The sequence below is a fragment of the Dendronephthya gigantea genome, unplaced genomic scaffold, assembly GCF_004324835.1.
Source record: "Dendronephthya gigantea isolate DGI-Jeju-01 unplaced genomic scaffold, DenGig_1.0 000027F, whole genome shotgun sequence".
Lineage (NCBI taxonomy): Eukaryota > Metazoa > Cnidaria > Anthozoa > Malacalcyonacea > Nephtheidae > Dendronephthya > Dendronephthya gigantea.
The window spans coordinates 1,376,804-1,403,549 of NW_021163037.1; the positions used below are offsets into that span (position 1 = coordinate 1,376,804).

General features: G+C 38.2%; 3 protein-coding genes across 6 annotated transcripts; all 3 read right to left on the minus strand.

Moving 5' to 3' along the window:
- Positions 1-704: 704 nt before the first annotated feature.
- On the minus strand, positions 705-13,093 carry LOC114523372 (dual specificity tyrosine-phosphorylation-regulated kinase 1A-like). Its single transcript, XM_028544269.1, has 8 exons — positions 12,733-13,093; positions 8,440-8,664; positions 7,936-8,115; positions 7,057-7,204; positions 5,177-5,463; positions 3,655-3,801; positions 2,990-3,139; positions 705-2,603 (listed from the first exon to the last, which is right to left on the minus strand). Exons 2-8 carry the CDS (start codon positions 8,578-8,580, stop codon positions 1,821-1,823), a joined length of 1,836 nt encoding a protein of 611 aa, XP_028400070.1. The 5' UTR covers positions 8,581-8,664; positions 12,733-13,093; the 3' UTR covers positions 705-1,820.
- Positions 13,094-15,579: 2,486 nt separating this feature from the next.
- Positions 15,580-16,643, minus strand: LOC114523409 (lathosterol oxidase-like). Its single transcript, XM_028544312.1, has one exon. It carries the CDS (start codon positions 16,561-16,563, stop codon positions 15,721-15,723), a length of 843 nt encoding a protein of 280 aa, XP_028400113.1. The 5' UTR covers positions 16,564-16,643; the 3' UTR covers positions 15,580-15,720.
- Positions 16,644-21,584: 4,941 nt separating this feature from the next.
- Positions 21,585-26,208, minus strand: LOC114523399 (stimulator of interferon genes protein-like). 4 transcript variants are annotated; one of them, XR_003687019.1, is made up of 6 exons: positions 25,030-26,208; positions 24,360-24,425; positions 23,969-24,097; positions 23,666-23,765; positions 23,104-23,193; positions 21,585-21,827 (listed from the first exon to the last, which is right to left on the minus strand). XR_003687019.1 is itself a non-coding variant. In XM_028544302.1 (5 exons), exons 1-5 carry the CDS (start codon positions 26,183-26,185, stop codon positions 23,175-23,177), a joined length of 1,470 nt encoding a protein of 489 aa, XP_028400103.1. In that variant the 5' UTR covers positions 26,186-26,208; the 3' UTR covers positions 22,954-23,174. The 4 variants fall into 4 exon arrangements, 3 of the variants coding, with proteins under 3 accessions (XP_028400103.1, XP_028400102.1, XP_028400104.1); XM_028544302.1 differs by lacking the exon at positions 21,585-21,827 and having other exon boundaries at positions 22,954-23,193; XM_028544301.1 differs by lacking the exons at positions 21,585-21,827; positions 23,104-23,193 and having other exon boundaries at positions 23,403-23,765.
- Positions 26,209-26,746: the final 538 nt, after the last annotated feature.

Consider the following 26,746-nt stretch of genomic DNA (forward strand, 5'->3'; position numbering starts at 1 on the left):
AATGTGATTATTAAAATAAGTAATGGAAGTTGGGTCTGTTAGTACTTTATCACGTGCAATGTATTGCGTAACTATTAGTAGAAAAAATCATCCATCCTACCGGCCTTGGCCTGGTCCCGGCAGTCGAAATATTAAGACAGTGATATATCATTTCCCAAATATGCACGAATGCAGTTAATACCGTGGGGCGTATAGCAAAATTTAATTTCACCTCCCTACATTAAACAAAGAGGAATTTTGTTATAGAGGTCAGGCAGGGCTTTTGTTTCGCAACAGACCAATCAAATCACGTGAAATGTGTGAAAGCCATCGTAATCTACACCTTCAGTTGAATTCCGCCATCTTGTTTTTGATAATCTCGCTGAAGTCATCCGCAGACAACAAAGTGCACCAATGTTTCCATATCATATATTTTTTGGGCAGGAAACTCTAAACGCACGCGCAAACAAGAAAGTCGCACGTCATCAAACTAAGGTGAAATTTAGGCGCCTGCATGATGATTGCCACTCTATATACGGCCTATCAATCCCTTATTATATTATATATATATATATATATATATATATATATATATATATATATACTTGTAGGCTTTTGCCTACTATTGATGTATGTGACTCTGCAAACAGATTACTCAGTTCGTGGCCTGAAAAGCGTGTCATAAAATAAATCATTGTATAACACCGCTAGAGCTTTCGTGTAACATCAGCGCAAGTGTCCTGGCCCCTGGGACCTTCTAGTTTTCTACCTTGTCACTTTTAAAAAAATATAGCAATAGTTTTTTCAGACTTCGACTATTTACAAAGAATTTAATCCGCATTTGGCAAGTTTTAAGTTTCCTAGGTTTGTGAAGCACGTTTTAACTTCTCAAACTGCAATTAATGACAGCCTACTTTGCCATAGATAAATTATATGAACTTCAAGTTGATCTTCCTGATCATGGCAAGACAAAATGTCAAATGTCATTATAAAGACTAGCGAGTATAGTGTAAAATAAATAAATTCTCAACCTATATACTAGTTAAAAACGAAATATGATATATTAGCCTATATAATTGTTAAAAATCCTTACGCCGTGGCATTTACCAATCTTCTGGTGTAATTTCTTGCCGTTGTCTACTCCTCGTAGTTTAATGCGTTCACCACGAAACATGGGGACGAATTTTGCCCCAGTAATTTATTAGTGGGGCAATTGGTTCAGAAGCAAAGTTATATTTAGAACGCGTGCTATTTGTGTGCTATTTTGGTGATTTCAAAATCATCACAGCTAGCAAGTAGTGCATCTTACAGAGTGGCGTATCTGCTTACACTGTTCTTTTTTGCCAACTTTAATCGATACGATTTTTTTTTCTCTAGCCCTCTACCAGCTCGTGGCCTCCATTCATACGACTATTTGGTGTCGTTTTCCTATAATAATCTCGTTTTCATCGTGGTTTCTTCTGTTGGCAAAATTAGAAGCGGGTTGAAATCCTCAATATTTGCCTCCATATAGTCATTCAATTTCCGCCCTGATACCATCACCACCACAATTTCAGGCGGCTATTAAAGGCAAAGCAAAGGCAGGATCTTCGCCTGATTCAAAAAGACAAATCCATCGCCTTAGGATATGCTTCTGTAAGCAGCCGTAAACACCGTAAGCCGCAACCCCTCTTGATGTTATACAAAGGCAATTCTAACTCTTTTACAGCAGTGCCATTTCTGTCATTCTGGAACTCCAGTTCATTCAAATCTATACCTCCATTACTCTTCGCTGCGTTCCATTCAGAATGACGGTAATGGTCATTAAGGTTACATCAACAAGATATCAACGTACAGGCCATTTAGGTGCTGGCGACGGTGCTAGGCTGTACACAAACATCGACCATGGGAGACTCGTTATTGCTAACATCATGTTTTACTCGTAGGTTTTTCGGATTAGTAACCGACTCCGTATATGTCATCCTCGTATTCGAAGTGGACGTTTCATGAGTGGACCTTGTTGGAGCTTGCTCAGCACTTGCTTGGTCAACATACATAGAACTTTGCGCGTTATCGTTAACATATTTCGCGTTCTGCTTCGTTTTATTTCTTGTGTGATGCGCGCTCTTGGAATTCGTCGTCGTCGAGGACTCGCTGTTCCGATTGTTTGTTTTAGTCCTGGAAACATTACCACTCGGAGTGTCCATGGTTTGTGAACCAACGATGCTATTGCTCCATGTTGCATTTGCTCTCGTCGAGGGACTATCACAGTCCATTGCTGACCCTCGACTAGGCCCCTCGCTTGCGGTGTTGTTACTGTCACCGGTATATACACCAGAACTTGGCGTCGCCTGGCCGAAGGAACCTGGCATTCTCGATCCACTCGCTGAGGGCGAAGTGGTCGGTGAGAGTGGAGTCGTATTAGTTCCCTCGTCCGTAGTCCTTCTAAAGAAACAGTGCTGCAGTGCAATATGCGGCTTAATTCGAACTTTGGGATCGTACTCTAACATTTGCAGTATTAAGTCTCGGAATTTGATATAATCCTGAGTCGTGTGACCTTGGTCACGAGCGCGACGGCCACCTGGTCCTCCAGAATCACAACCGAGCACATTGTGTAGTTTTCTTGAGCCTGGTGGAGCATACTCCTACAGAGCAAGTGTTCAAATTAGCATATTTAACAAATCTACCACGAAAAAAAAACAGTCTGCTGCTTTGCATTCTCAAGAATTTGCTGTCTAACGAGTTTACATAAGGTGGATAGCTCAGCCAGTAAGATTCCAATATACTTCATATATAGCGGGCAGTTATATCATAAAATGACAACAATAACGCTAACATTGGTAAGGGTACAAGGGGACCTAAAATTTTAGTTAGAACCATTTTAGGTGTGCCCAGGCGAGAGTATTTATTTTTCCTAAAATGCAAAGTAGTATGTTAATGCTAAAAAGCGAACATCATAAACCACCATACATATTCTTCTTTTATAAAACAATACACTACACCGAACTTGGTACACGAGAAATATACCCACCTTCTTTACTTTACCGTCTTTGCTTGTTTTTCTAGGAACATAACTACCATCCGGATGACGATCAAAATATGCTCTTGCCTTCGGTGCGTTATCCAAGATTTGTCGCGGTGGGATACCTAAAACTTCCACAATCCTTTGCATTTGGTCAAACTATAGAGAGATTAAAACAGAGTTTCACCTAAATGCTTTGCTTTGAAATTGTCGACTTTCGCACTAACTTGCCTGGCCTCAGGATTACGAACACAAAAACAACACAATTTCATTTGTCCTGTCAACTGCAAATAAATTTTCCCGTTGATTTTATATTCTTAGAAAGGTTTCGGCGGAGTGTTCTTGTCGTGGGATCATTTAATTAAACAACCGAAGTTTCGCACAACCGCAACACATGAACCCCCCTGCCTGGTCGACAGGTGATGGTTGGCAGGTGAGACATTTTTAGTGAACCTTTCTCTAATGGTTAATGACACAATTTAATAGTTTTGAACAATAAAGATCTTTTTAAATTGCTAAAACTATGACCTTGCGGGACCGTTTCACAAGCTCCGTAAATGACAGCATCCTGATAGGAAGGTAGGTCTGGCAATGCCACTGAGGTCGGTGTAATATGTAGTTGTTTGTCGACCAGAATTTACAGGCCTGCATCAATAGCTACAAATACGACTTACTTCATTTGCCCCGCTGAACAAAGGTTCTCCGGTGTGCATTTCGACTAATATACAACCTAAACTCCACATGTCAATTGCCATATCATAGGGAATACCAAGCAAAACTTCAGGTGATCGGTAAAAGCGACTTTGAATATAATGGTAGATCTAAAACGAAAACAGCACTAGGCATGAAATACAAATAAAAAGTTACATAACTTGATGCTGTGCCCTTTCCGCAAAAAACAAGGAATTGCGGGAGAAAATTTTTATTTAATTCCATGGCCTAAATGGTTCCTTGATTCGCTTTATTATTTAAACTATATTATTTTATTATCTTATTTCTTGCCGTTATGAAATAGGAAGAGTATCATTGGAAAGATATCTCTTGTTGCAGCTTTGCGAATTCAAAAAATCCTGAACTTAAAGCGAAATTCACAATAAAAACAAAATCCTGTAATATCAAGATCTAATCACAAATGACACGCATGCACTCGTTATTACGGCCAGCAAGCTTTATTTGCAGCAAACCGGACCGACAAGCGACAGCATGTCTGACATGGTTGTCGCAATAGAACAAAGTTCTGCTTGAAATTATAATATTTACCATACAATATATATTCCTTAAGTCTTTGTTTTCACCACGTGCTTTACACGCTGATTGTAACAAGCTTTGTTCTCAGCTCATTAGAATTCAGTTATCATTTTTTCTCTTTCTTTAAATTCACACACCAGAACAAATAAAAAGGAACAGTTCGAAATGAGAAAATCGCAATTGATCAGCAGGTGAAACGAAATTATTACACACTTGACATTCGCATAAACATAAAATACGGCGAACGTTTGCCAAATTGTCAAAAAACTTTTCCACGGTCGTGGCCTTCGTTCGGCGGTTTTTTTTTGTACACAACGCCGAAATAAAATATAGACAGAATCCAGCTTAGTCTTGGGTATTGCCGAAATTATTTCGACGAATAACTGCAGCTATAATGTAAAAACAAGATTATAACTATATTATAGCTGATTTCAACGGTCGCGCGTTTTTTACACTCTACAGGTAGAAATCGTTAAGGCTTTAAAATATCCGCTTATAAAAAAACAAAAAAACATGCAGATAAATAAATGTTTGACTAATCTATTTATTCGTTTGTTTCGGGAGTGTCATTTAAACCTGTACGTAGCTTAGCGAAACGCGACGATGATGAGGCCTCACAGACACAGGGAGTTCAAGCTCACGCTAGGTTAGAAAAAGAACAGCCCAAGCTCACGCTAGGTTAGAACAATGTTATTGTTTAATATTGTAAGAGCCTGAACCGGGCCTATTAGTTTTGAACAATATTACTAGTGTAAAACATTATTATATACATTATTATAACACAGTATTATTGTGGTGTATAACAAATTAACAACTGCCCAAAATTGGCCGAGGACGCTTATACCTGGTTATATTGCAAAGTCACACAATCCTATTGCCACACAGTCCTACACTTCCAACTATGTTTGTAATCATCTATATTTACAAAAAATATAACTCATAACTCACCCGCTGTCCAATTTGGCAAGAGCTACCAAAGTCGACAATTTTAATTCCACTCTTTTTCGGGTTACATAGCAGAATATTTTCGGGTTTTAGATCACAGTGTATAATACCAAGGTCAGCTTGTGAAAGGAATAGCAGGGAGGTACACATCTGTTGAGCAAATTTCCTCGTTAAATTCAGCGACACGCCGCGAAAGTTTGTATTTCGAAGTAGATCGTAGAGATTGTACGATAACAGTTCAAAAACGAGACAGAGATGGCTTCGGTAAACGAAATTCCTCTTCAGGCGCACTAAAAAAGGAACGATATATAGAGTCAATACAGTCAAAATATATCAATAGTCCAAATACACTGTACAAGCAAAGTTCAACATTGGCTTCCGCTACCATTGGCATTGAGGGAATTCGAACCAATCATGTACGCCATGTCAATTAAGATTAACCAATCACAAGCGAAAAAGGACAGCGAGCTTGGGTAGCAGTAGTGGTACTCAAATGTGAAACTCGATTTTCAACTCACAAAAGATCAGAATTTGGCAACAACCTCAAATAAAGCGGTGTCACATTCGAACGAATATTTTCGCTAGATTTTTTTTGTCTGAAATTACCCACATGACTGTTCAGAATTGAAAAAAAAAGATCGTGTGAAAAATTTTTTTCGGTTCGTGGAAAACCGCTCATATTGCAAGGAAGGCCATTAGGCCGGAGAAAGGTCTTCCTATGGATCAGGCAGTTGTTGAAGCTAATTTAACGAGGTTTTCGAATCTATGGTAATTTCGTTCGACACGACGGATTTTCATTATTCTGCATCAGTCAATAATAGGTTCCGTTGTCAATCTAAAGTGAGGATGAGTGCCAGTAAACTGAGGCCATTTGAAGCCCATTAGTGATTTCGCAGGAATTTGTGTAATAATCTGCTATTATTTGCGGTCCCATATACTCGCATAAACGTAATCGACTCCTGCCATTCAGGATCACTATCGAGTCCCATTCACACCGCACATTAAATGTTGATGATTTCGTGAGCTGCGGCTGTGTTCGGACGTGCGTCAACGAGCTGGATTCTATTAATATACTGTGGGAAATTGCTGCAATCACTAACCGAGCCTCAAGTGTATGCCTAAGAGCACTAAGAACATCTTCAAAATCACCGTTTCAGTTTCGAAAGCAATCAAATATTAATACTTCTATTTTCATTTCAGTGCCGTTTAATTATATGTTTTTATGGATTATAACGCATGAACCTTTACGTCACGAAGTCTGCATAATCCGTGATCAAGACGACCTCAGAAATAAAATAAGAGCATGGACGATTTTAGAAATGCGTCTAGCAGCCAGGATGCTAAAGTCTAATAGCAGGATCCGCCTTTCCTTGACACGTCGAAGTGTTATATTTTTCATGTAAACTAACTTATCAACCGCTGAATCTTCGTGAAGAATCTATTAACGTCAATACCACACGTGCAAGCTGCATCCTACGATAAGAACCCGCCGTCACAGGCAGCCCAGCCCTGGTGCGTACGACCATAGACGAAAGTGGTAAAAATATCCTAAGGCGGCCATCTTGCTGGCAAGTGTTTATTGCGTGATAGTCGTTATTTGACATTGCGTCATTGCTTTTATGACCTATGCCGTGTTACCTATTTCACTAATGTTTCAGCATTTGCAGAAGACGAAATTGATTGAAAAAGAAGCTAAACGGCAGAAAAAATAAAAAATTCACAGGCAGCCATCAGTCCAGCAAGTGTCGTGGCGTGTGCATAACGTGTGCATTTTGGGAAAATTTGAGGACACGAAAAAAAATCTCTAGTTACACTTCTGATAATACGTATTCTGTGTCCGACGGACCATACGCCCCATAAGACATCGTTGCGCGCAAACTTACCGATATAATATTTTCCCTCGGGATCACTTTGGTTCATTAGTTCCAGCAGTTTCACCTCAATCTGAGCTTGATCTAAGAAGGCTTTCTTATTCTTGATTATTTTGATTGCAACGAACTCTTTTTCTTGAAGGTCATAAGCTTTGCACACCTGTACGCAAAAACGACAAAAGAAATCAAAAGAAATCAGATGAACACGGCTATTTTATCACGGCTATTTAGTCAATACCGTGCTTTAAAATAATTAGTTATCGATGGGTGCGTATATTGGTTATTTTTGTCGATTTTATTTGAAATCTATAGTAGCTATGCCTAATTGCCTAACCCATAGTGCTATGCCGATCATGATTAACTACTCATTAGACGGATTTACATAGCTCGGGAACGAAAACGTCGAAGATGACATAAATATGGGGAATAAACGATATGGCACGTCCATATATGGGCGCTATATTTTTGCCATTTTCACATCGCCTTCGACATTCCCGTCCTAAAGCTAAAAATCACTATCAGGCCGAGGATAGCAGGGCCAGTAGCGTAGCCAGCATGACGATTTGTCATGCTATGCTAATATTTTGGTGTTTATTGACTGTGAAAAAATACATTTCTAAAGAAATGAATATTATTTAACTCAAATTTACGTAGCGAAACATGACGGCAGGGAATTACCGAAGAAGTAATGTTGGCGTTCATCTTCATCGGAAAGAAATATATTTGAAAATTGTTTGGTAAGGATCTGCTAAAATGCAACTCAGGTCCTCAGGCAAAAAAGAAATCGCTCCTGCGATTCATGCAGGAGCGGAGCTCTAAATGAACCTGCTGACTTATAACACTGTGTCAGAACTATAGTCCATATGATACCAGCATGCATTGTGATCATACCTGTCCAAAGGAACCTTTTCCAATCAAAGAATCGATCTTATAACGATCTGAAAGCATATCTCCAGCTCGTATGATATAATCATAGTTTTCATCATCATAGCCGTTATTATACAATCTTTTTACTTTCCCGCCACTACCTTGTTCGTTTCTTTTTTTCCTTTTTTTGTTTGCATAATAAACCTATACAAAAAAGGAAATTTCTTTGAATGTGAAGTAAAAGGGGATTGTAAAAAGGCGGGAAAAGCGTTGACAATCATTGGTTGGTTTTGCGGGAGGATGTAAGAAGGCGGGAAAACAATCGTGCAATCGAAACTTCGGCTGGGCGGCAAAAACAAAAGCAAAAACGGCGGGGAGTGAGGCTGGAATGAGGCTGATGGCAAATTCTAAAAAATGTTAATTTTTAGAATCCAAGTCAACAATTCTATGATCAAGAGATTTCCAGAAAATTTTCCTCTGTTAACACCTATACCATAAATCTCCACAACAAAATCCAGCCGGGCTCACCTCATTAATATGCTTGTAGGTCTTTATTAGATCCACGCTTAGTTTCCTCAATGGCGCCGCTGATGGATCACGATATGACGCTTGCGCTGCATTTGCAGCATCGGGCACAGGCTGAGTCCGTTCATCGTTCGACTCAGCCATTTTTGTGCCACGCTAAAGATGTCTTCCTAACACCAAACGAGTTTCATAGTTCATTTGTAGATAACGGAGGTAGCATCCTGCCTCCTAAACAACATGTTTGTTTAATTAATTATTTCTATACGGGGTGTCCCCCCCAAAAAATTCTCAACTTCACTCTAGCAGAATGTGTGTTTTCTGGACACGGAATTATACTACCGAAACCCAAGCTTTATAATTATAGCTCGACTCCGCTTATTAGCTTGTAAAAAAATGTTTTTTTATTGCACCCGCTTTTCAATTCTTCTCAACTTTATGTTTGCCAATATACCTTAAAATGTGTCGTAGCATGAAAACCAGCTGGATTTAGAAGTCGTTGTATAACCTAACATCAAACATACAGTCGATCGAAACCTTGATGAATGATTGCACAAAGCAAGAGAACCATGAAAACGCATTCATGCACGTTGCGTGCATGTGTAGGTACAGTGATATCTTTACAGCCAAGTGAAATCGCTCTTTGTTTGTTTATTCTATAATTCGAAAATGATATTCCCACATATACACTCGAGAGCTCAGGTACATTTTAAGTATATACACTCCAAGCTACAGTAGGTGAGGTAATATTTCTTCTCGCTTATCACTCGCTGTGGGAAATATAATTAATGTTCGACAATTGTTTTTTTTCCCTGAAATAATACAAGTCTTCCGGAAATTGACATGGTTCGAGAATCAAATATATACGCAAAAACATTGCATACTATATCTATGAACAGTCAGTGTAGAGCAGCGCGCGTTCAAACGAGCTTGAAATTCGTGTTTAACTGCCTTATCGTGTCTTCTTTGCGGCTTTTTAACCTCAGCAACATTGTAGTGTTTTGAAAGTGAATCTACTTTTAAGCGAACCACCAAACTAATACAACGAAGGTCTGTGTTCAGGCTAGGTCAGACCTGTCTTTGCACTTTACTACGGGCTGGAGCCGGTTGTATAAAGAGGTAGTTAACTTTTAACTATAGTTAGTGACAGAATTGACTAATCAAAACCAGAATTTCTGGGTTAAATACCATTTAAATACGCAAAATGTAGTTAAGAGTTTTATACAACTGGCCGCAGAAGTTTCACCTCTATTAATAACGTTGAGGTAATGTCATAGGTAACGTTTGTTCTGCGCATCGGTTCTGCTCATAACAATGCCGGCGGGGGGCGTAATTGATTTAAAAATTGCCCGCATTTCAGCGAAAACGAAATGCTTGTAAAACGTATTCTTCTTAGAAATGTACCAAGAGCTAAATACACTTAGAATTAGGTTTAGCAGTTGTTGCTACGGCAGCTGGGACGTTTAAGGCAAAATGCAATGGCCTTTTCGGTAATTACATCACAATATTATCGTTTTAAATTTAGAACCACCTCAAATGAGACGGATTTCAAGTTTTACTCTCACAAGCTGTGCAAATGTTTTGCATCTTTGCACGTGGCTCGTGAGAGTAAAACTTGAAATCTATTTCATTTAAGGTGGTTCTAAATTTAAAACGTTGTGATGTTAAAATGTTGAGACGTAATTACGATCTTTGACTATAAAATATACACATAGTCAATTCAAGAACACAATATGCTTTCAAGAATTTTTTCAGTTTTGCCATCTCGTGTCCATTTGTATTTGTTTGGAAGGCACAACAAAACAAGGTTTAATTTTTGAAACAAAACGCTTTGAGCAGTCTTCCATATCGCTATTTGATGCAGCTAGAATTTCTGGAAAAACTAATGCTTATACAAGTTTCAATTTAACATAGCTGAGTTTGTCAATGCATTCTGTAGTTATTTTTTCAATGGATAAGAACAACAAATGAAAATGTTTTTCAATTGTATTTTGACACTCAGTGACTTCTACTAGAGGGAAGCGAAGGTTTACACACTGACTAATAATATAGGTCAGTGGTTTACAGTTGTTGATATTTTAAGAATACTAATAACATAAAACAACAACAGCTAGGTCTCTATTAGACAAGCAATATTGCTACATAATGTACAAAAAATGTTCAATTTTTACTGTAAATATGCAGTTGTTTCCCACATGATGCAGTATTTGGCTCTTTTTTCAAAGCTTATTAATACCTATTATTTAGAGTTAGACAAGAGTTATTGTTTAACTGATAATAGCAGAAGATACAATGCCAAAGCTCTGTGAAATTTGAATAAGATTTTTGTTATGAAGGAAGAATCATGATTCATGACATTGAGTATGTGGAATTGACAACTAATCAACTATAACGACAGGTTTTAGGAATTGCCTATTAATTAATATTACTAATAATAACTATTAATATAGAACATCTGCTAAGTGCTAAATCATCAATGTAAGAAATGAGAGATATAACACAGCCTTGTATATGTGGGATACCAGAAAAGCATATTGCGACAGGTGATAAGGTACCACAGATATTTACTTATTGAACTCTTGCTTTAAATTTGAACACATCAGTGATAAGTTGAGTTGGATTTGGACGTAAAAGAGCATTAGGGATACTAGATTCTTAGGTGGTAAATAAATTTTATAATCAGCTACAGTAAGTTATGCTGTTGAATAAAGTAAACAAAGATATAAATATTGACCGTAAATGATGTGAAAAACAAACACATTGAACATCAGCGAGATCTAGAAGTTTTTTGACATATCTATTGGTTTGTCTATCTTGATCTCTGAATAGCTGAGGGGTAATTAATATTTAACATTGGTAATTTACATTCCTGCATATACAAAATCTGTCTGGCTGTCTGAGCTCAGGGTAAACCCTGAAATTATTGTTATTACTCTTATCAGAACCCATGTGGTAGTTGTGGTTTCAGGCCCTGCTCAAGTGCCAAAAAATATGTCTACTGCAGTATAATATAGACAAATGTGCAATGTGCACAACTGCATTCTTGTCCTAAAATCACAGTATAATAATAAAGAGGAATCTTTACTTAAATGACAGAGCATTGTTCAATTAAAAGCCCACCTTAGCCTAATTTAAATGGTATGTTATTACCAGCTAATTTCACAAGCTAACAACTATCTGGCATATAAGAATTTTGTTGAATATCAAAGAATTCAAGGCAGTCTGGCAGTATACATGATACTTGCTGTACAGCTTCATACTAAAGGGCAAAGTTATACCATGGTTTTAAGTACAATGTTTAGCTAATACTCTGGAGTTGTAGTATTTGTGCAGCAACTAATTTATTTCCAAGCATGGAATAACTTTAGGTGCAAAGAGGATTAGGCAAGACAGCATTAATCTAAGATATCACCTAATACGGTATGATGATAAATTTATGAAAGGTCTTCGTTGGACTGATGCAATTTTAATATAGACATTTGATCTATGATTACAAGGCATTAAAAATCATACCAAAGCATTAATGAAAGTATCTTTGGAAAAAACAGAATCTATATAATAATAATACTCAATCAGCAACGTTCTATGAATTGAGACACTTAAAAAGAATAATACAAATCCACGATTTTAAAATAAACTTTTTTTCTATCATAACACACAATACATCAATAAGAAATTCGAACATTCTCATGTTTTTTCAATTTCGACGATGATTTGTTCTGCTTCACGTAAAATGAAAGTTTTCAACTGAAATTGATCGAAACAACGATTATTTAAAATGGCCAAAAAAATATTCTATGCCCCGCTTCGAAAGAAAATTCAATATGGCCGACTTGGCGGGAGAATTGTGTTGCAGTATTTTCGACGGTGCGGCGCCGATTTTAAATATGTTTCATTCATATACAGCACCGATGCGCCCAAGGATTGCTCTTTATGATATTCTCAACTTCTCAGCGGCAAACGCGCAGATAAATCGAACGAAAGTAGGTCAAGGCCAAGTTGCCATAAAAACTGGCATTCTGATCACATCCGCGAAACAACAGCACTTTGTCGGCCGTTTGAACTCGAAGGAAACACGTCTACCGCATTGATAACTTCCGAAGGAACGTCTACTGGCGAGAATAATCATGCGAGAGATTTGCGTTCAATTACGAAACGGTATTCATACAAAACAATCCGCATTTCGCGAATTCGATATTTCAGCCGGCATAGTAGAAACGCTTCGTCCAGCCAAACAAAACACAATATGGCTAGTCGAACACCCGAAGGCCGAAGATATTTACTATAGGACAAACTTACCTTTAGAATGTTATCAGTAAAATAATTCTACTTGACTTCCCGTTCCAAATCAATAAAAACTATCATTTTGTACGCTTGTCAGCCGTGTATTGTTCAGTTAATTTCCAAGTAGACAATCCTTAGCAAGAAATTATTATCTCTCGTCAAAACAAAAATATTGCGCCCTTTAGTTTGCCTTCGACTTTCAAATGCTCCCTGTATATTTAGAGGCAACAAAAACCACTTCCACACTTGTCCAATATGTTCTTCTTTGCAAATTAGTCGAAAAATATCCACTTGAAATTCCCTTGATGGTCGAGATCACGAGTTGTTTTAATACAACAACAAATGTCGCGAAGGTTTGAAGATACCCGCCATTGAACGTTTTGAAAATTAGTTCGAAAATATGCGAACGAAACGGCCCACGACGATGACGAAGCGAGCGCGGTCATATGACGCCACGCGTTGTTGCTATAGAAACAATACTCGCAAAATCATTTGTAGGGAGAAAATTAATTTTCATCAGGAAAATTGTGACACCAAAAAACTGGGCACTTTTTACACCATTTTACAATTTACAGGGTAACATGAAGCTATTTTTGACTGGTTTGATTGGTCATATCTAATCACGAAAAGCATTTGGAGATGGGTTGATGCAAACACCCCCGGGCCATGTGTACCCAGAGGCCACCATAGCATCTCCGTCCGATAATTAGTGAGCTTAAGCAAGTGACGTTTTTGACAACACGTACGTTGACCGGAAGTAAAGTTTTTATTTTTCACCAATCACAATCCTTGACCCAGTCTTTTGGCGTTACTCATGCCGTTTGTGTTGTCAAAAACGTCGCTTGCTTAAGCTCACTAATAACCAGTGGCGTAGCCAGCCTGACGATTTTGTCGCGCTATGTAAATTTCGAGTTATCATAATTATTCATGTCTTTAGAAATCTATTGTTTTCACAGTCAGTGAACACTAAAATATTAGCATAGCGGGAGAAATCGACAGGCTGGCTACGCTACTGATAATAACTTTCTGTCACGTTCGATTGTAAACTGAGTCTGAGGTTAACTTTTCGCTCTGCCTGACATTGTGTTAATAGTATGCCACCATTCACGGACATTGTCATTTCGCGAGTTATGGGTTTTTTGGGTAGAGAAGTTATTTTTCCTGATTTTAATATCTATTTGGACCACTGAGCTATATTGATCTGGACCCCGTAATTGAGGGTTCGTTCAAGCAGCAACTTCTTGGTAACATAGCTTTATTTTGATTTGGGGTTTTTTCATAATAATTATTCGTACATTTGATACTGCTGGTTAGATTGCAATAATTGTCATCTCGCATCTCTCTGCGCCTTCTTTCTTTATTTTCTTTTCTATATTTGTAATTCCGGGCAGAGATTCTGCATGGCTTTGCATTCTCTTTTGGCTGTCATGGTTTACATGTAACATACTAGGCCAGAAGTTTTCTTTTTCAATCAATGGGCTCGCACGGAGGCATGCTTCCTGGGCTGCTATGGGAATGTTTGTGTTTATTAGCTTCTCGTTTAGCGAGACATTCCCTTTTGGGACGTTAACATCCGCATTCGTATCAAAAGGATTACCCGATTCTTCCAAGACAAAAGATCAATCTAAAAGATAGGAAAAAAGGTATCGATCTTATCAAAAATATCCAAACTGATTACTTTGCTCCGGTATTAAGTGAAACATGCTTTCAAACATGTTTGGTTGCATGCATCGAAAAAGCGCAAAAGAATAAGTTCTTAAGTCTTTTTAATTGATGAATTTGCGGACTGAGTAATGCTGGCTAGGTATGTTTTCGGATAAAACCAGGGCGCTTACATATATATAAAAGCGCCCTGGATAAAACCGAGAAAATCATCCATGCCTTTCATTTCCTCAGTGCCATGAGCACTCAGTGGTCATGACATGAGCAATCCATTTTTGTCGCTATACGTGACTAGCTCATTAAAATGTGCCAATTTGCGCGCGCACATAAGGGCTGCTGGCGCGTTTATTAATTTTATTGCAGAAAAAATACACCAAAACTTGAAAGGAATCCAATCCTATACATCTGTTTAATCGTAGATTTTATAAGTATCATTTAAGTTATTTTAACTGAACTTTTACGTGCGTGTACGTGCGTGCAAGAAACGCAACAGTGGAAAGCACTGAGCATGCGTTTTGAGTGAGCGATATGACTTATACACCGGTACTTGTTTTGCCTCTCTCGATCTCTTTACAGAATCAAGATCACAGCAGCAATTGCTGTTGTGTCACTCTCTATATACTGCCCGGCCAGTGGTAATAAGTACAGGCTATATAGACAGAGTTGCAAAAAAACTGCGGGTACGACACTTGACTCAGTGACGTAACGTCATTTTGAAGAAGGTTTTCAAAACTTGAAATCCTACCGAAGGAAGGTTAAACTCTTTAAAAAAGTACAAATATTCTTCCTTTAAAATCATACAATTTTTATTACACGTCATTGGAGTTCACACTTGATAGCAAAGAGTAAACTAACAATCAAATAATCCATCTTAATATTAATCATCCATCCTAATACTAACCATCAGAAACTGAAAAAATTGATGTGGCAAGGTGCAGATGACAGTTGTCCTACTCCTGGTTCTACATCACTTCTTCTATCCAACCTTTATTAATTTATTTATTGAACTTCACCAATTGCAACAAACAATTGGCAGGGACACCACAACAGTGTACACCAATTACAGTGCGTCCTTCAATCTTCTCTGATATTGTTCTATAGAACATCTATTCAGAGTGATGCAATTTCAATCTCTTTAGTCTCTTTTATTGTCAAATTTTGAAACCTACATAATACTTTTTGCCCCCCCCCCTCCCCCCCCCTCAATTTTGATATTTCTTTGTATCATTCACTAAGGGATGTCTAAATAACTGTAATGTTATGTCTGTTGGTTATTATATTTTTTGCAATTCAATATATCATGCAAACAATGAACAGTTTGTAAAATGTAAAAAATGTGTTTCATTCTTTCTTCAAGTTCTGTTTATTGATGTAATCTATTGGAGCTTGTCCTTGAAATGCATCAGGTTTTCTAAATGAACCACCAATCCTATCCCAAAGCGTAAAAAATTGTCCATAGTTATAGTGGTATAACAGGTGATGGTCAGTATGGTGGGCTGAACCATTCACTAAAGGTTTCAAAATTTCAGGCACACGGTAGTCACCATCATGAATGGAGACAGTCCAAAAGTTAACTGCAAGAAATAAACTGAGGTAGACAATCTTGTGAAGTGGAAAAAGGAAAGGATAAATATGGTATGGACAGCTTTGCAGGAAACCATCAATAGGATGAAATGCATGACTTGCATATGGTGTAGGTACTTTCCATAAGTGGTGTGTCTTATGCAGGTACTTGTAAATACTCTTGTGATGCAATCCTCTGTGGATCCAGTAAATAAGAAAGTCAGTGAACAGCAAAAATAATACAACACTACATCCAATCTCCAGAACAAAATACCCCCATGTTTGCTCTGGGCGATCATACCAGTACAGCTTGCTGTAGCCTCTCACTTCTAGCAGAAAAATAAACACGGTTGGCACAGCCATGAACGGAATTGAGCTAGTCGCAACTGTAATTTCTCGACGAATCTGGTTCTTTAGTATAAGTGGATGCTGCATTAGTCTGCGGTCGAAGATAAAGATATAGCTAAGAGATGCCGAGATAATATACAGCAGCCATCCGCCTACATTCATGAGCAGAAACAAAGTTAAAACCTGTCTTTTCCCATCGTCCTCAGGCCAGTTACTCGGATAAACATACGGCGTTAGAAGGTATTCATCCAATTTCTCCAATATCAAATCCATTCTCGATTACTATGCAATTTTTCTTGAAAAACGAAAAATATTGAAGTAGAGCTGGTTGAATTATAATTTGTTACAATAACATATTTTGTATATTTTTATTTTGTAGCATTTTTGCATAAATTCTAAACCAATTTCTATTGGACATTTGGATCAGGTGATGTCACGTGACATTAAAGATCACTTCCACTGAGCTATATAATAATTCTAATATACGGATTATTATATCGCTGGCAATGTGCCAGTGGAGTGGGTGGTCACTTCCCTCATAGATGAATACTCATGTTTCGCGGTGCGAACCAACCTCGCAAGCCAGGCTCTTTTACCTACGCTCCACGGCCCACGCTGCGGCAAAGACCCTGGTCAAGGCTGGTCATGTGACCTCCCAAAATATGGGAGGTTTTTAATTAGCGCTTAGTTCATATCCATGGGAGGAGTGGCAAAGTCGATATACCATTTCTGCTATTTTTAGCACTTGTCACAATCCAGATGACTTTGTACTAACGCAACTAAAAATAGCGGTTCACGCAATAAACTAAATAAATACAGCTAGTGTGGCGCAGCAAAAAACTAAAAAGAGCAATAAACCGAATTTAGTATCTCTAAAAAGAGCAATAAACCAAGTGCTATGTGTAGACTGTATCATCGTCGATAGAATCGGTTTTAGTATCGTCACAAGTTCAGTTGATATTCAATACAGAACTCGAAGGCCTGTGCTATCTTCTAAATTTGGGCGTTGATGAGCAAATTTAGAGGTCAAATAACAATAACGACACAGGTTATTTCGCTTTGCGGTACAACAGCGCTCAATATTCAGTCCTTAGAAACACGCTGTTTTAACTAATGTGATCTATGCGCTACTTGTGTCCCACCCATCCCCACACGGGAGAAGCGTAACAAAAGAATCACGTGACCAGCCTTGACCAGGGTCTTTGCCGCAGCGTGGGCCGTGGAGCGTAGGTAAAAGAGCCTGGCTTGCGAGGTTGGTTGCGAACTTGCCTGGAGGTATTTCCGCCATATTCCGTCTATGCGTAGACTAGGAGGCAGCAGCCCAATGACGAATGGTCAGTATTATTTGATGTAAAAATGCACGGAAAGTGTTGAAAATTTGATCAAAGCCATATCGTTAATTCTATGAACTTGACACATATGTTTAGCCAACGGTAGGTAGTAGCCGTAGACCTTGAGCGAGAGGACGGAGAGGTATTTGTAATTGTGGCGTTGAATTGTTTTGTTGGTAGGCATATGGGCATGGGGTGCTTGGACTGATACATTAGCGGAATGTTTCGTGTAAAGTTTTTAAAAACTGTTGTTCTTCGTTCGAGAGGATACACAACTGGCAACACGTGTTTGGGCGAAAATTTAGATGTCGATTATTTGACGATTAACTCGATTTGACAACGCGTTGTACAAGCCACATGATGAAGACTGGCGAAAAGAATAAACTCTGGACGTTGATGAAATGGTCGTGATTTATGTGAGACGTAAGACTATGAATTTAATTTTTTTGAGCCCTTTCTGAATATTATTTCTTCATGGAACCTATGAAGAAGTTATAAAATGAATGAAATTAAGGCATTAAACTATCGTAGAGGCTGTAGAGCGTTCACGTGTTATATTCTATTCTACAGCTATATGGGTAAATATTTATTACGACTGATAAGTTTAACCGACTGCATGATATAACCACCACTGAAGAAGCTTGTTTTACTAATGAAGTTATATTAACCAATTCCTGAATGTTAGAATGATAGAGGCTGTGGCCTCTTTTTTGGTGGAATAGTGCATGGCTTCATCGAGACCACGCCAGCTCCTGCATTGCTCTGCTGAACTCCCATCACCTTTCCAATCATCGCTCCTGCTCTTTTGGAATTTGCAGAAGTTTTATAGCAGTCGTCGGCAAAAATCTTAATGCTCTTTATCTCTTTAGTCGTACGAGCCAACCAAGTCTCCAGTTCAGATACAGTGACGTAAGATGGGCAAGAATATGCTATATTTTCACCATAGTAGGCAAACGAAAATCCTCCGTTGGCCTTTTTAGTTACATCGGTCGCCCCACTTGAATCACAACAAGCTGCAGTCCACAGATGACTGGGTACGCTAACTCGATTGAACTCCCTTTTACGATCAGATTCGGCATCGTGTACTTTGTTTGGAATCATTCTATTTTGTGGAACTGTTCCGGTTACAAAATATCGCTTGGCACCTGGGAAATTACACATGTTTCTCATCGCTGCCTTAGCGGTTTGCTCCAGATTCTTCCAAGTCTGTTCGTTGAAACAAGGGTTTTGAGGAATAGCGTTTGTAAGAGTGAATGTAGCTTCTCGTGCTATATCACAGTTGTAAGAGGCCGGATTTAGGTGACCTCTATCAAAACCAGTGTTGCTATAGTCAATCTCAATCGCTTGGACCTCTTTGAAAATTTTAGCCTCATGTCCCGCTGTTGCCATGTTTGCAGGTCGAACTTTATCGTTGGTTAACTGTGAAAAATAACTGCATGATTAGAACTAAAAATCAAGCAAAACCAAAATGCAGGGATGACTATCAATCGGATGACACCATCCCTAATATAAAAAAATTATACTGTATATTATATATAGTATACTATTTATAATATACAGTATATATATAATTCTCCATTACAAAAGTCTTTATAGGACCAAGAAGGAATTTCGTTTTAGGACCAATCAGCAAATTTGTTTACATTTTTACTAATTTAAAAAATAATGTGATTAATAACACTATATATATTATTGACAGATATAATTCAACGTTCAAGTCTCAACTCTAAAAACTCAACCAAAAACATGTGTTTCACGTCTCGCGAGAATCCCGCGAGACTGTCTCATTACGTAATTTTCTAACACCAATCATTATTTTCCTTTTCAAGAAGTGGGTATACATATATAGCAATTTGATGCGATTTCTATAAATCGCACCAAATCGCTATATATGCATGCTCCGCGGCACTTAATGAAAAGGAAAATAATGATTGGTGTTAGAAAATCACGTATGCATGCTTCTTTATACAAACGACACATCTTTTTTTCGATTTTTGCAATAAATTCCGTCCATACACATATATTATTTCTATTAAAAAAACTGTTTCAGCAGACGAGTCCCAGCATAGGTTGTTGAAATACAGTGAGCCCGCCTCCCCTTTGAACCCCCAAATTACAGAATCAATATCGATACTTCTTACAGTCCAGAAAGAAAATAACCTAACCACTGTTAACCTAGGTCAAACCTCGGTTCGGATCACGGTTGAACCGAGGTCAGACAGAGGTGCAACCGCGGGGAGACGGACTGACGGAAGTTAAAACTCGTCCTAACTCGGTCTGACAGACATTTCTTAAGATTTTTTCGATTTGGTTATTGTGTTGTCCTTCTCAGCTGTTCATAACATTTCGTTCGGAAGCGAACGACCGCTGCGAAGGTACTTTTTCCCTTGCATGCGGTTGTCTGCGGTTTCTATCGATCGACTGAAACCGAACCGCGACCGAACCCCAACCGCAATGTTGTTATTTCTGTACAGTAGGGTATGTGATGGACGGTTTATGTGAATGTATTTACCTGCGGTTCGATAAACCACGTACCACGGCTTTTTTGTTCTTTCACACACTCTTTCCCGACTAAAATCTCTCCGCTTGGGCCGACTTTCGGTATTTCAGGTTCGGGTAACTCGTAAGCGCTGTAAATGGGGATTTTCCAATACTTGCTGTAGAGAGTAGCAAAACGAGCTACATTTCCCAACGTTTGACAAATATATTCCGTGTCAATTTCAACGGGACTTGAAAACGCAATGGTCGGGCGACTGTTCTTATAGAAAAAATTCGTGCAGGTATTGAATTGGTGAACGACCTCGGAATTTAGTTTTTCTGCGTACAGGAAAGCGATAAAGACACAAATAAGAAGGTTCATCCTCGTCAATTGGTTCTATATAAATAATTATATAATATAAAATATAACTGACCGTACCAATAATTAAGTTCGCCGCGCATCTATATATTATAGTTATATGTTGAGCTTAGCCAATTCGTGACTGCATGGTTCGTATTTCACACGTCAAACTTTTCATGTGCCGAATCGAATGTAAATGAACTTAAACAAAGGTTTTAACTTTTGGTTCGGCACATGAAAAGTTCGACGTCTGAAACGGGCCTTAAGGCGGTTTTCCACTAGGCGAAATTTTTCGATTGGACGAAATTTTTCGCTCGATTTTTTTTTCAATTGTGACCTGCGAAGGGAATCCGCTACGGTAGAATTCTGACAATTGAAAAGAATATCAGACGAAAAATTTTGCTCGATCGAAAAATTCCGCCTAGTGGAAAACCGCCATTAGGCGTATAATTGAAATAAAGTTGTAGTTATGGTCTAAGGTCTTTTTTCAGTCGCCAATTTGGTACCTCTAACAAAGCTAACAAAAGGTGTCTATTGCCTTATTCTATTGTTTCATTGTTGTATTGTATTGTTCTCTATAATTTATGAATATATATGCAAAACTTTAATTTTCGTCGCTTTTCTTAGCAAACAAAAAGGTGTGAACCTAAAAGTGTTGCATTCCGTTCAGTCTAAGTAAAATAGCGACTGTTTATTTTAGATAGATCTCACAAGTCTTTTTTCACTCAGAGCAACTGCGGCTTGCGCATGCAATATGTCATGAAAAGATTTTTATATTTTTCAAAATAAAATTAATGTTCTAGACTACCTTAAAGGCTTTAACGACAGATAAATTCAAAATGGAAAACAATTTTTTCAACAACTGAGCTGAAATATTTTGATGTAAATTGGTATTTAATTTTTCAGTACAAGATGTACAGCAGTACAGTTAACCTGAGGTCAGACCGAGGACGAACCGCGTGAGACGGTGGTTTAACCTAGCTCGGAATAACTCGGCCTGACATACATTTCTTAAGATGTTTTCGATATGATTACTGTGTTGTCGACCGAACTGCGACCGAACCACAATCTAACAGCAGCCGAATCGCAACCGCGGTGTTAGGTTATTTCTGCATGGACAGTACATGTATATGAGAGTTTTTTTAACTTTGGTCTATCCATGCACCACCGTTCACGCCAAACGCCTTTCGAACAACCAGCCTGATGTGTAAAAATGTCTGACTGTAAGATCCCTCAAGTCAATGCCATGCATGAAATACCACGACTGCATGTCGGGCCTATATGTGCATTATCTTTAGTATTGTATACTTTCTACTCTTTAATTCTACTCCAAATAAATTATCCTTTGGCTTGGAAGTTAAATAGTCCTAAAAAATCATATATAAATGGGTGTCAGCTTACCTTATAGCAGATTAAGAAGAGGTTGAAGATTGCTTAGATTCCACACTGAGGCTGCATGAAATTGCTAAGACTTGGGGTTTATATTACAACAAGTTACCGTAAATAAATAATTTAGCTACTTTTAGAAATTTAACTGGCAAAGCTCCTACCTTGGTTCTGAAACTCCTATAAACACACAATATAATATTAGCTATATAGGCTCGCTTTAACTTGTAAATGTTGATTTGGTGCGCTATTATATTCCTGTGAACACGTAAACGGTCAGATGAGTTTGAATATGATAAACTGACAACCGTACCAAAATATATACGTATACACGTTCGATTTATCTATATATAGATAGATAGATATATAATGCCATATAATCTTCCAGTTTCCCTGATGTCATAACATCTTCCTAATTTCCTACATGGATTTCATCGTTTTCAAAACTAGATTGTAAATGACTTGGGCGATCACCGCCTGTATACGTCCCTCTTTTCCTAATTACGGTATATTTTTCAATTTTACGATGACATGAGTCATCCCTGACTATAGACGGGGCGGCACTCTTGGCTGAGTTTTCGCTTGCCTAAGCCGCGGATAACCCGGGTCTGCCAAAACACAATTCTCTATGTGATTGTGTCATTTCGACAAGGAAGGCTAAAAAATAGACAACAAAAAAAAACACGCGCGACTTTTGTATACATGCCTGCACTGGAAATTTTTAGTCGAAATGAACCGGAATTAATGTGTTCGAATCCAGCACGGTTTCGGACAATTTAACCTGGTGCATCTCTTTTGACGCGTATTTATTCCTGAATGGCAGTGGCGGCGCCAGGTCTGAAAATTTGGGGGGGCATTTGAGGGGCGAATTAATATTTTGGGGGGGCAAAATTTGATTACGATGTGTCAACAATTGACAGTCACGCCCATTTTATCCTGTAGCTATTTTGTATTTCAATTTATTACTATTAAATATTATTTTTTACGGCAATAATTTCTGCAGATATTTGAGAAAGGGGGGGCAAAATGGGGGGGCAGAAAATAATATGGGGGGGGCATTTGCCCCCCCCTGCCCCCCCTTGGCGCCGCCACTGCTGCATGGTCAAGTAAACTCCGTATACCGCATAACCGTTTTCTACTAAAAAACGCTTCACAACGAAAAAACAATGTTGTTGCATCACGTCCATGGGTGATAGGAAATAAAAACTTTATTTGGACTTGAGAAGTGCATGTGACGAACACTGAATCACATAATACCAATCTGAAAACTTTGCCAAGCTGCTATAGTATTGCCCGGGTGGTACCATTCCTGCTGACTCTGCATCTTCTCAGATTCTGTAATGGTGGCTATATATCGATAAAAAGATATCCTTTATATCAAGAATAAGACGTTTCTTTACGAGGCAAAAAAGTCGGTATTTGAAGTCTAAAGATGTTATGCTATAAATTAGAATGTATTTCTGGAACCGGAATGGCAATGTATATGTATAATATGTATTTGTGAAATTCATGAATAATTAATGATTTATACCCAACCAAATTTCTTAAACAGGTCATAAACACACCCTGTATATCCCATACAAATTAGTTTGAACAGACATGCAAATCAGTTACAAACACTTGTGGTTGACTGGTTGTATCGGCAAAATACAATCACTAGTGTTTGTTATTTGCATATCTATTCAAATCTCATTTATTACAAATTCATTTCACAAGTAGTTTACAATCGCGCTGCGCGCTCATGATTATATATTCAATAGGCAATACATTAACACGGCCGCTCGTGTTAGTTACCCACTCTCCCCTGTGGACTCTATACCTTCTCGATCTCCTTCCACCCTTTTTTTCTTTGTCTTTCAGGATATGTGGACATTTCTTTTTTTTGTGACCTTCTTCATTGCAATGATAGCAAATCAAATCTGGACGGAAATAAAAGCGCGTGGCTGATATGACTGAAGTCTCCATGTGCATATAAGCACGCACCCGTGTTTGAATGAAACATGATTTTGCCAAAACTGTTATATTATATGAAACGGAATGAAAAGTCGATGATTGAGGTTTACTTTTCTTTCATTTCAAACATATTGCGTGGTTTACTGGTATATATTGAATAAAAATTTACACTTTTCTCTCTCCGGCGGCCTCTCTCCTCTTTTCTCCCTTGTTCCTTTATTCGTCATTCCGCTTTTTTCAAGACGTGGGCATTTCCGCAGTTTGTGGCCTTTTTCCTGGCAGTGATAGCAGGCCAAGTCTAGAAGGAAACGAGCTGTGAGCGGGGCTAATATTCATATATTAATTCATGTTAGCAGAGAAAAAAACCCAATCAATTTTAAAAGGAACAACAGCAACAACAACAACAACAACTGAACAAGATTAGCAGCGTGTGGGGACTAGTTGCTTGCCCAAAACTGTTAGACAGAGTGAGAGTAGAGGCAGGTAAAGAGGCAGAGCAATTAAATAGATATCGGTAAGATAAATGCGATGATAAAGCCTTTAAAAGGCGAGGCACTTACCAACCAGATCTTTCTGTTTACGAGGTGAACTTGTGACTGATTCCCCAGATGCATTTGTCGCCTCGCCTAAGTTGGTATTTCAAAAATGCTTGACTAAAACCCACAAAGGTTGTTTACACTATATGAAAAATATATGTAGGCAATTTCTATGCAAAATTGTAATATGTGAAGAATAAAATGCAAAGAAAAGTGTTTCAGTCATTTATTCCCTCCTTAATTCGTAATTTGATTCAGCAAAATCTGTATTGCAGCCTGAAAGTAAAGCGATGTAGATGTGCATGAGCAAGTGAGTGGTATATTGGTACTGCATGTCGTGCATGATAGTAAAAACAGGAAATTATAACGCACATAACCATTTTTTTTACCAAAAACGCAATTTATATACAACGGCATTCGTTCACCGAGAAAAAAATTGGTATAGAAATTTTGAAATTGCATGGTTGAGAGAAATGTCATAAAATCCTGAGGAAAAAATGGCTAAAATGTTAGCAAATTCTGCTGCATAATTTTCGTACACTTTCGCCAATTTACTAATTACGTTTTTCCTATATAAATTTATTATTCTTGTGATTCTATAAATATGATTGTTCTATATATATAAGTAAAATGAATGTGTATATAATCGAATTATATTATCTAAAACCACAAACTGTACAACAATGCACCCTACCTTCCATGTCTTCAAAAACTGCCTCAGCTAACACTTTGGATATTTGTACTCCAGGGCATCTTGCATACGGCACAAGTTTACACCTATTCGGAACTTCAGGTATTGGCGGATATTTCATGATCGACTTCAATGTCCGTAGAAACAACTTTGCTTGCTCGTCCCGGTCCTCTCTACTTAGCCGCGCTTCCGCCTCGTGACTCATTTCATGTAAACAGGAAAGAGGCGATGCGTACTCGGCCAATATATGAAGCGGGCGATTATTTAGATTAGCCGTTCCGTTTATCTTATAGACATTTAGACGGTAAACCTTTGGGATTCCGGCACGATCAGCCTTGTACTCAATGGAGGCATCTTTGACAAGCTCAATGTTCTTGTCTTCATCACTAAGCAAACTGTATGCAAAGCAATCTCGCGGCATTAGGATATACAGCTTCTTCGAAGACAAAGTATTTTTCCACTCGGATTGCTCAATTCTTTCGTTCAGCCGAGGAAGAAAAATCTTTAGGTAACCAAAGAAGTAGGACCATGCTAGACCATTTGCCACTAACCGGTTGTTGTTTTCCATCAAAGAAGAGAGTTGAACTCGCGAAATCGAGTTAAGACCGAGCAGGTATCGAACAAGCGAGCAACTGCCTAACCCACTCAAGATGATTTCCACATGCTCAAACTCGAGATAATCTGTCCCTTGTGATAGCAGCGTCGTTGTAATGATGACGAAAACGACGAGAATGCCGAACAGAAAAGTTCGGATTGAAATGTCATTGAAGCATGCATGAAGCATTCTCCTTTTGCTCCCTCTATATCGCGTGTTAAGATGAAAATATTCCTCAAATATCAGACATAAGCGATTCAGGAGCTCCCCAAGAATAATGCCAATTATGCTTAATGACCAGATAAATACTCCGACGTGATAATGCTCGTTCTTCTCTCTCTTACATTTCATATCTGCCTCACTCGAGTTTCCAGTGTTGACGGCGTACAGCTTGGAACTCGGTTTGGTGAAGCCGGCGAGAAGAATCACCATTATAACGAATGTTATAAGCACTGATAGAAGTGCAGCTCGTCTTCTTCGTTTTTCAGGGATTTGTCCAAAGCCATTATTTATGTCAGTGTTGCATCTTGTATTTAGCTTATGCATTTCAAGTTTAATAACCATATCTTTCAGTGGTCGATCGCTTCAATTAGAAAAATATCACCGTATAATATATTGAGGTCTTTAATTAATTAGAAGTGAAAGTGAATGTCGTGGAATGTTCCTTTTTCTGCCGTTTCTGAAAGTGGAAGTAAACACAATGGATTCAAAAACGGCGTATTTTCAGTATCGAAAGAAAAATCGTGTAATTTGTCTGATCAGATGTAAATTATAGTTTGGCATGCGTCCAGTACGAGATATATATAATATTGGAAGTTGAATTCTCGTCAAGCGACAGAAAGCTAAGATGAAACCAACCTTTTTTTGTCAAGGCCCAGGGAATTGACCAGTAAAAATGTTTGGTGTTTTGGAAGGATATTAGCGAAAGTAGAGACAATTTGACTCTTATAGTATATTTAAGTAAACGTATATCCCAATATTACATTTCGTTTTGAAAACCCATGGCAAAACAAAGTTATACCACAACGTAGGGCGCTGTGTTTCTACACGTGGGTCATCTAGCAGCTGTATATAAATAATGCCTAGTGTGATTAACAACAGTGTGTGTCAGGCGAGCTTGACTTC

Coding starts and splice junctions, on each gene's coding strand:
- LOC114523409 (XM_028544312.1), bottom strand. CDS start 16,563: ATGGATTTGATATTGGAGAAATTGGATGAATACCTTCTAACGCCGTAT.
- LOC114523372 (XM_028544269.1), bottom strand. CDS start 8,580: ATGGCTGAGTCGAACGATGAACGGACTCAGCCTGTGCCCGATGCTGCA. Junction 3,802..5,176: donor CTTGCCAAATTGGACAGCGG/GTGAGTTATGAG, acceptor TTTTCGTTTTAG/ATCTACCATTATATTCAAAG. Junction 3,140..3,654: donor TGTTCAGCGGGGCAAATGAA/GTAAGTCGTATT, acceptor ATCTCTCTATAG/TTTGACCAAATGCAAAGGAT.
- LOC114523399 (XM_028544301.1), bottom strand. CDS start 26,185: ATGGTTATTAAACTTGAAATGCATAAGCTAAATACAAGATGCAACACT. Junction 24,426..25,029: donor AGTTTTTGAAGACATGGAAG/GTAGGGTGCATT, acceptor ATACCAACTTAG/GCGAGGCGACAAATGCATCT. Junction 23,766..23,968: donor GCCGCCGGAGAGAGAAAAGT/GTAAATTTTTAT, acceptor ATTTCCGTCCAG/ATTTGATTTGCTATCATTGC.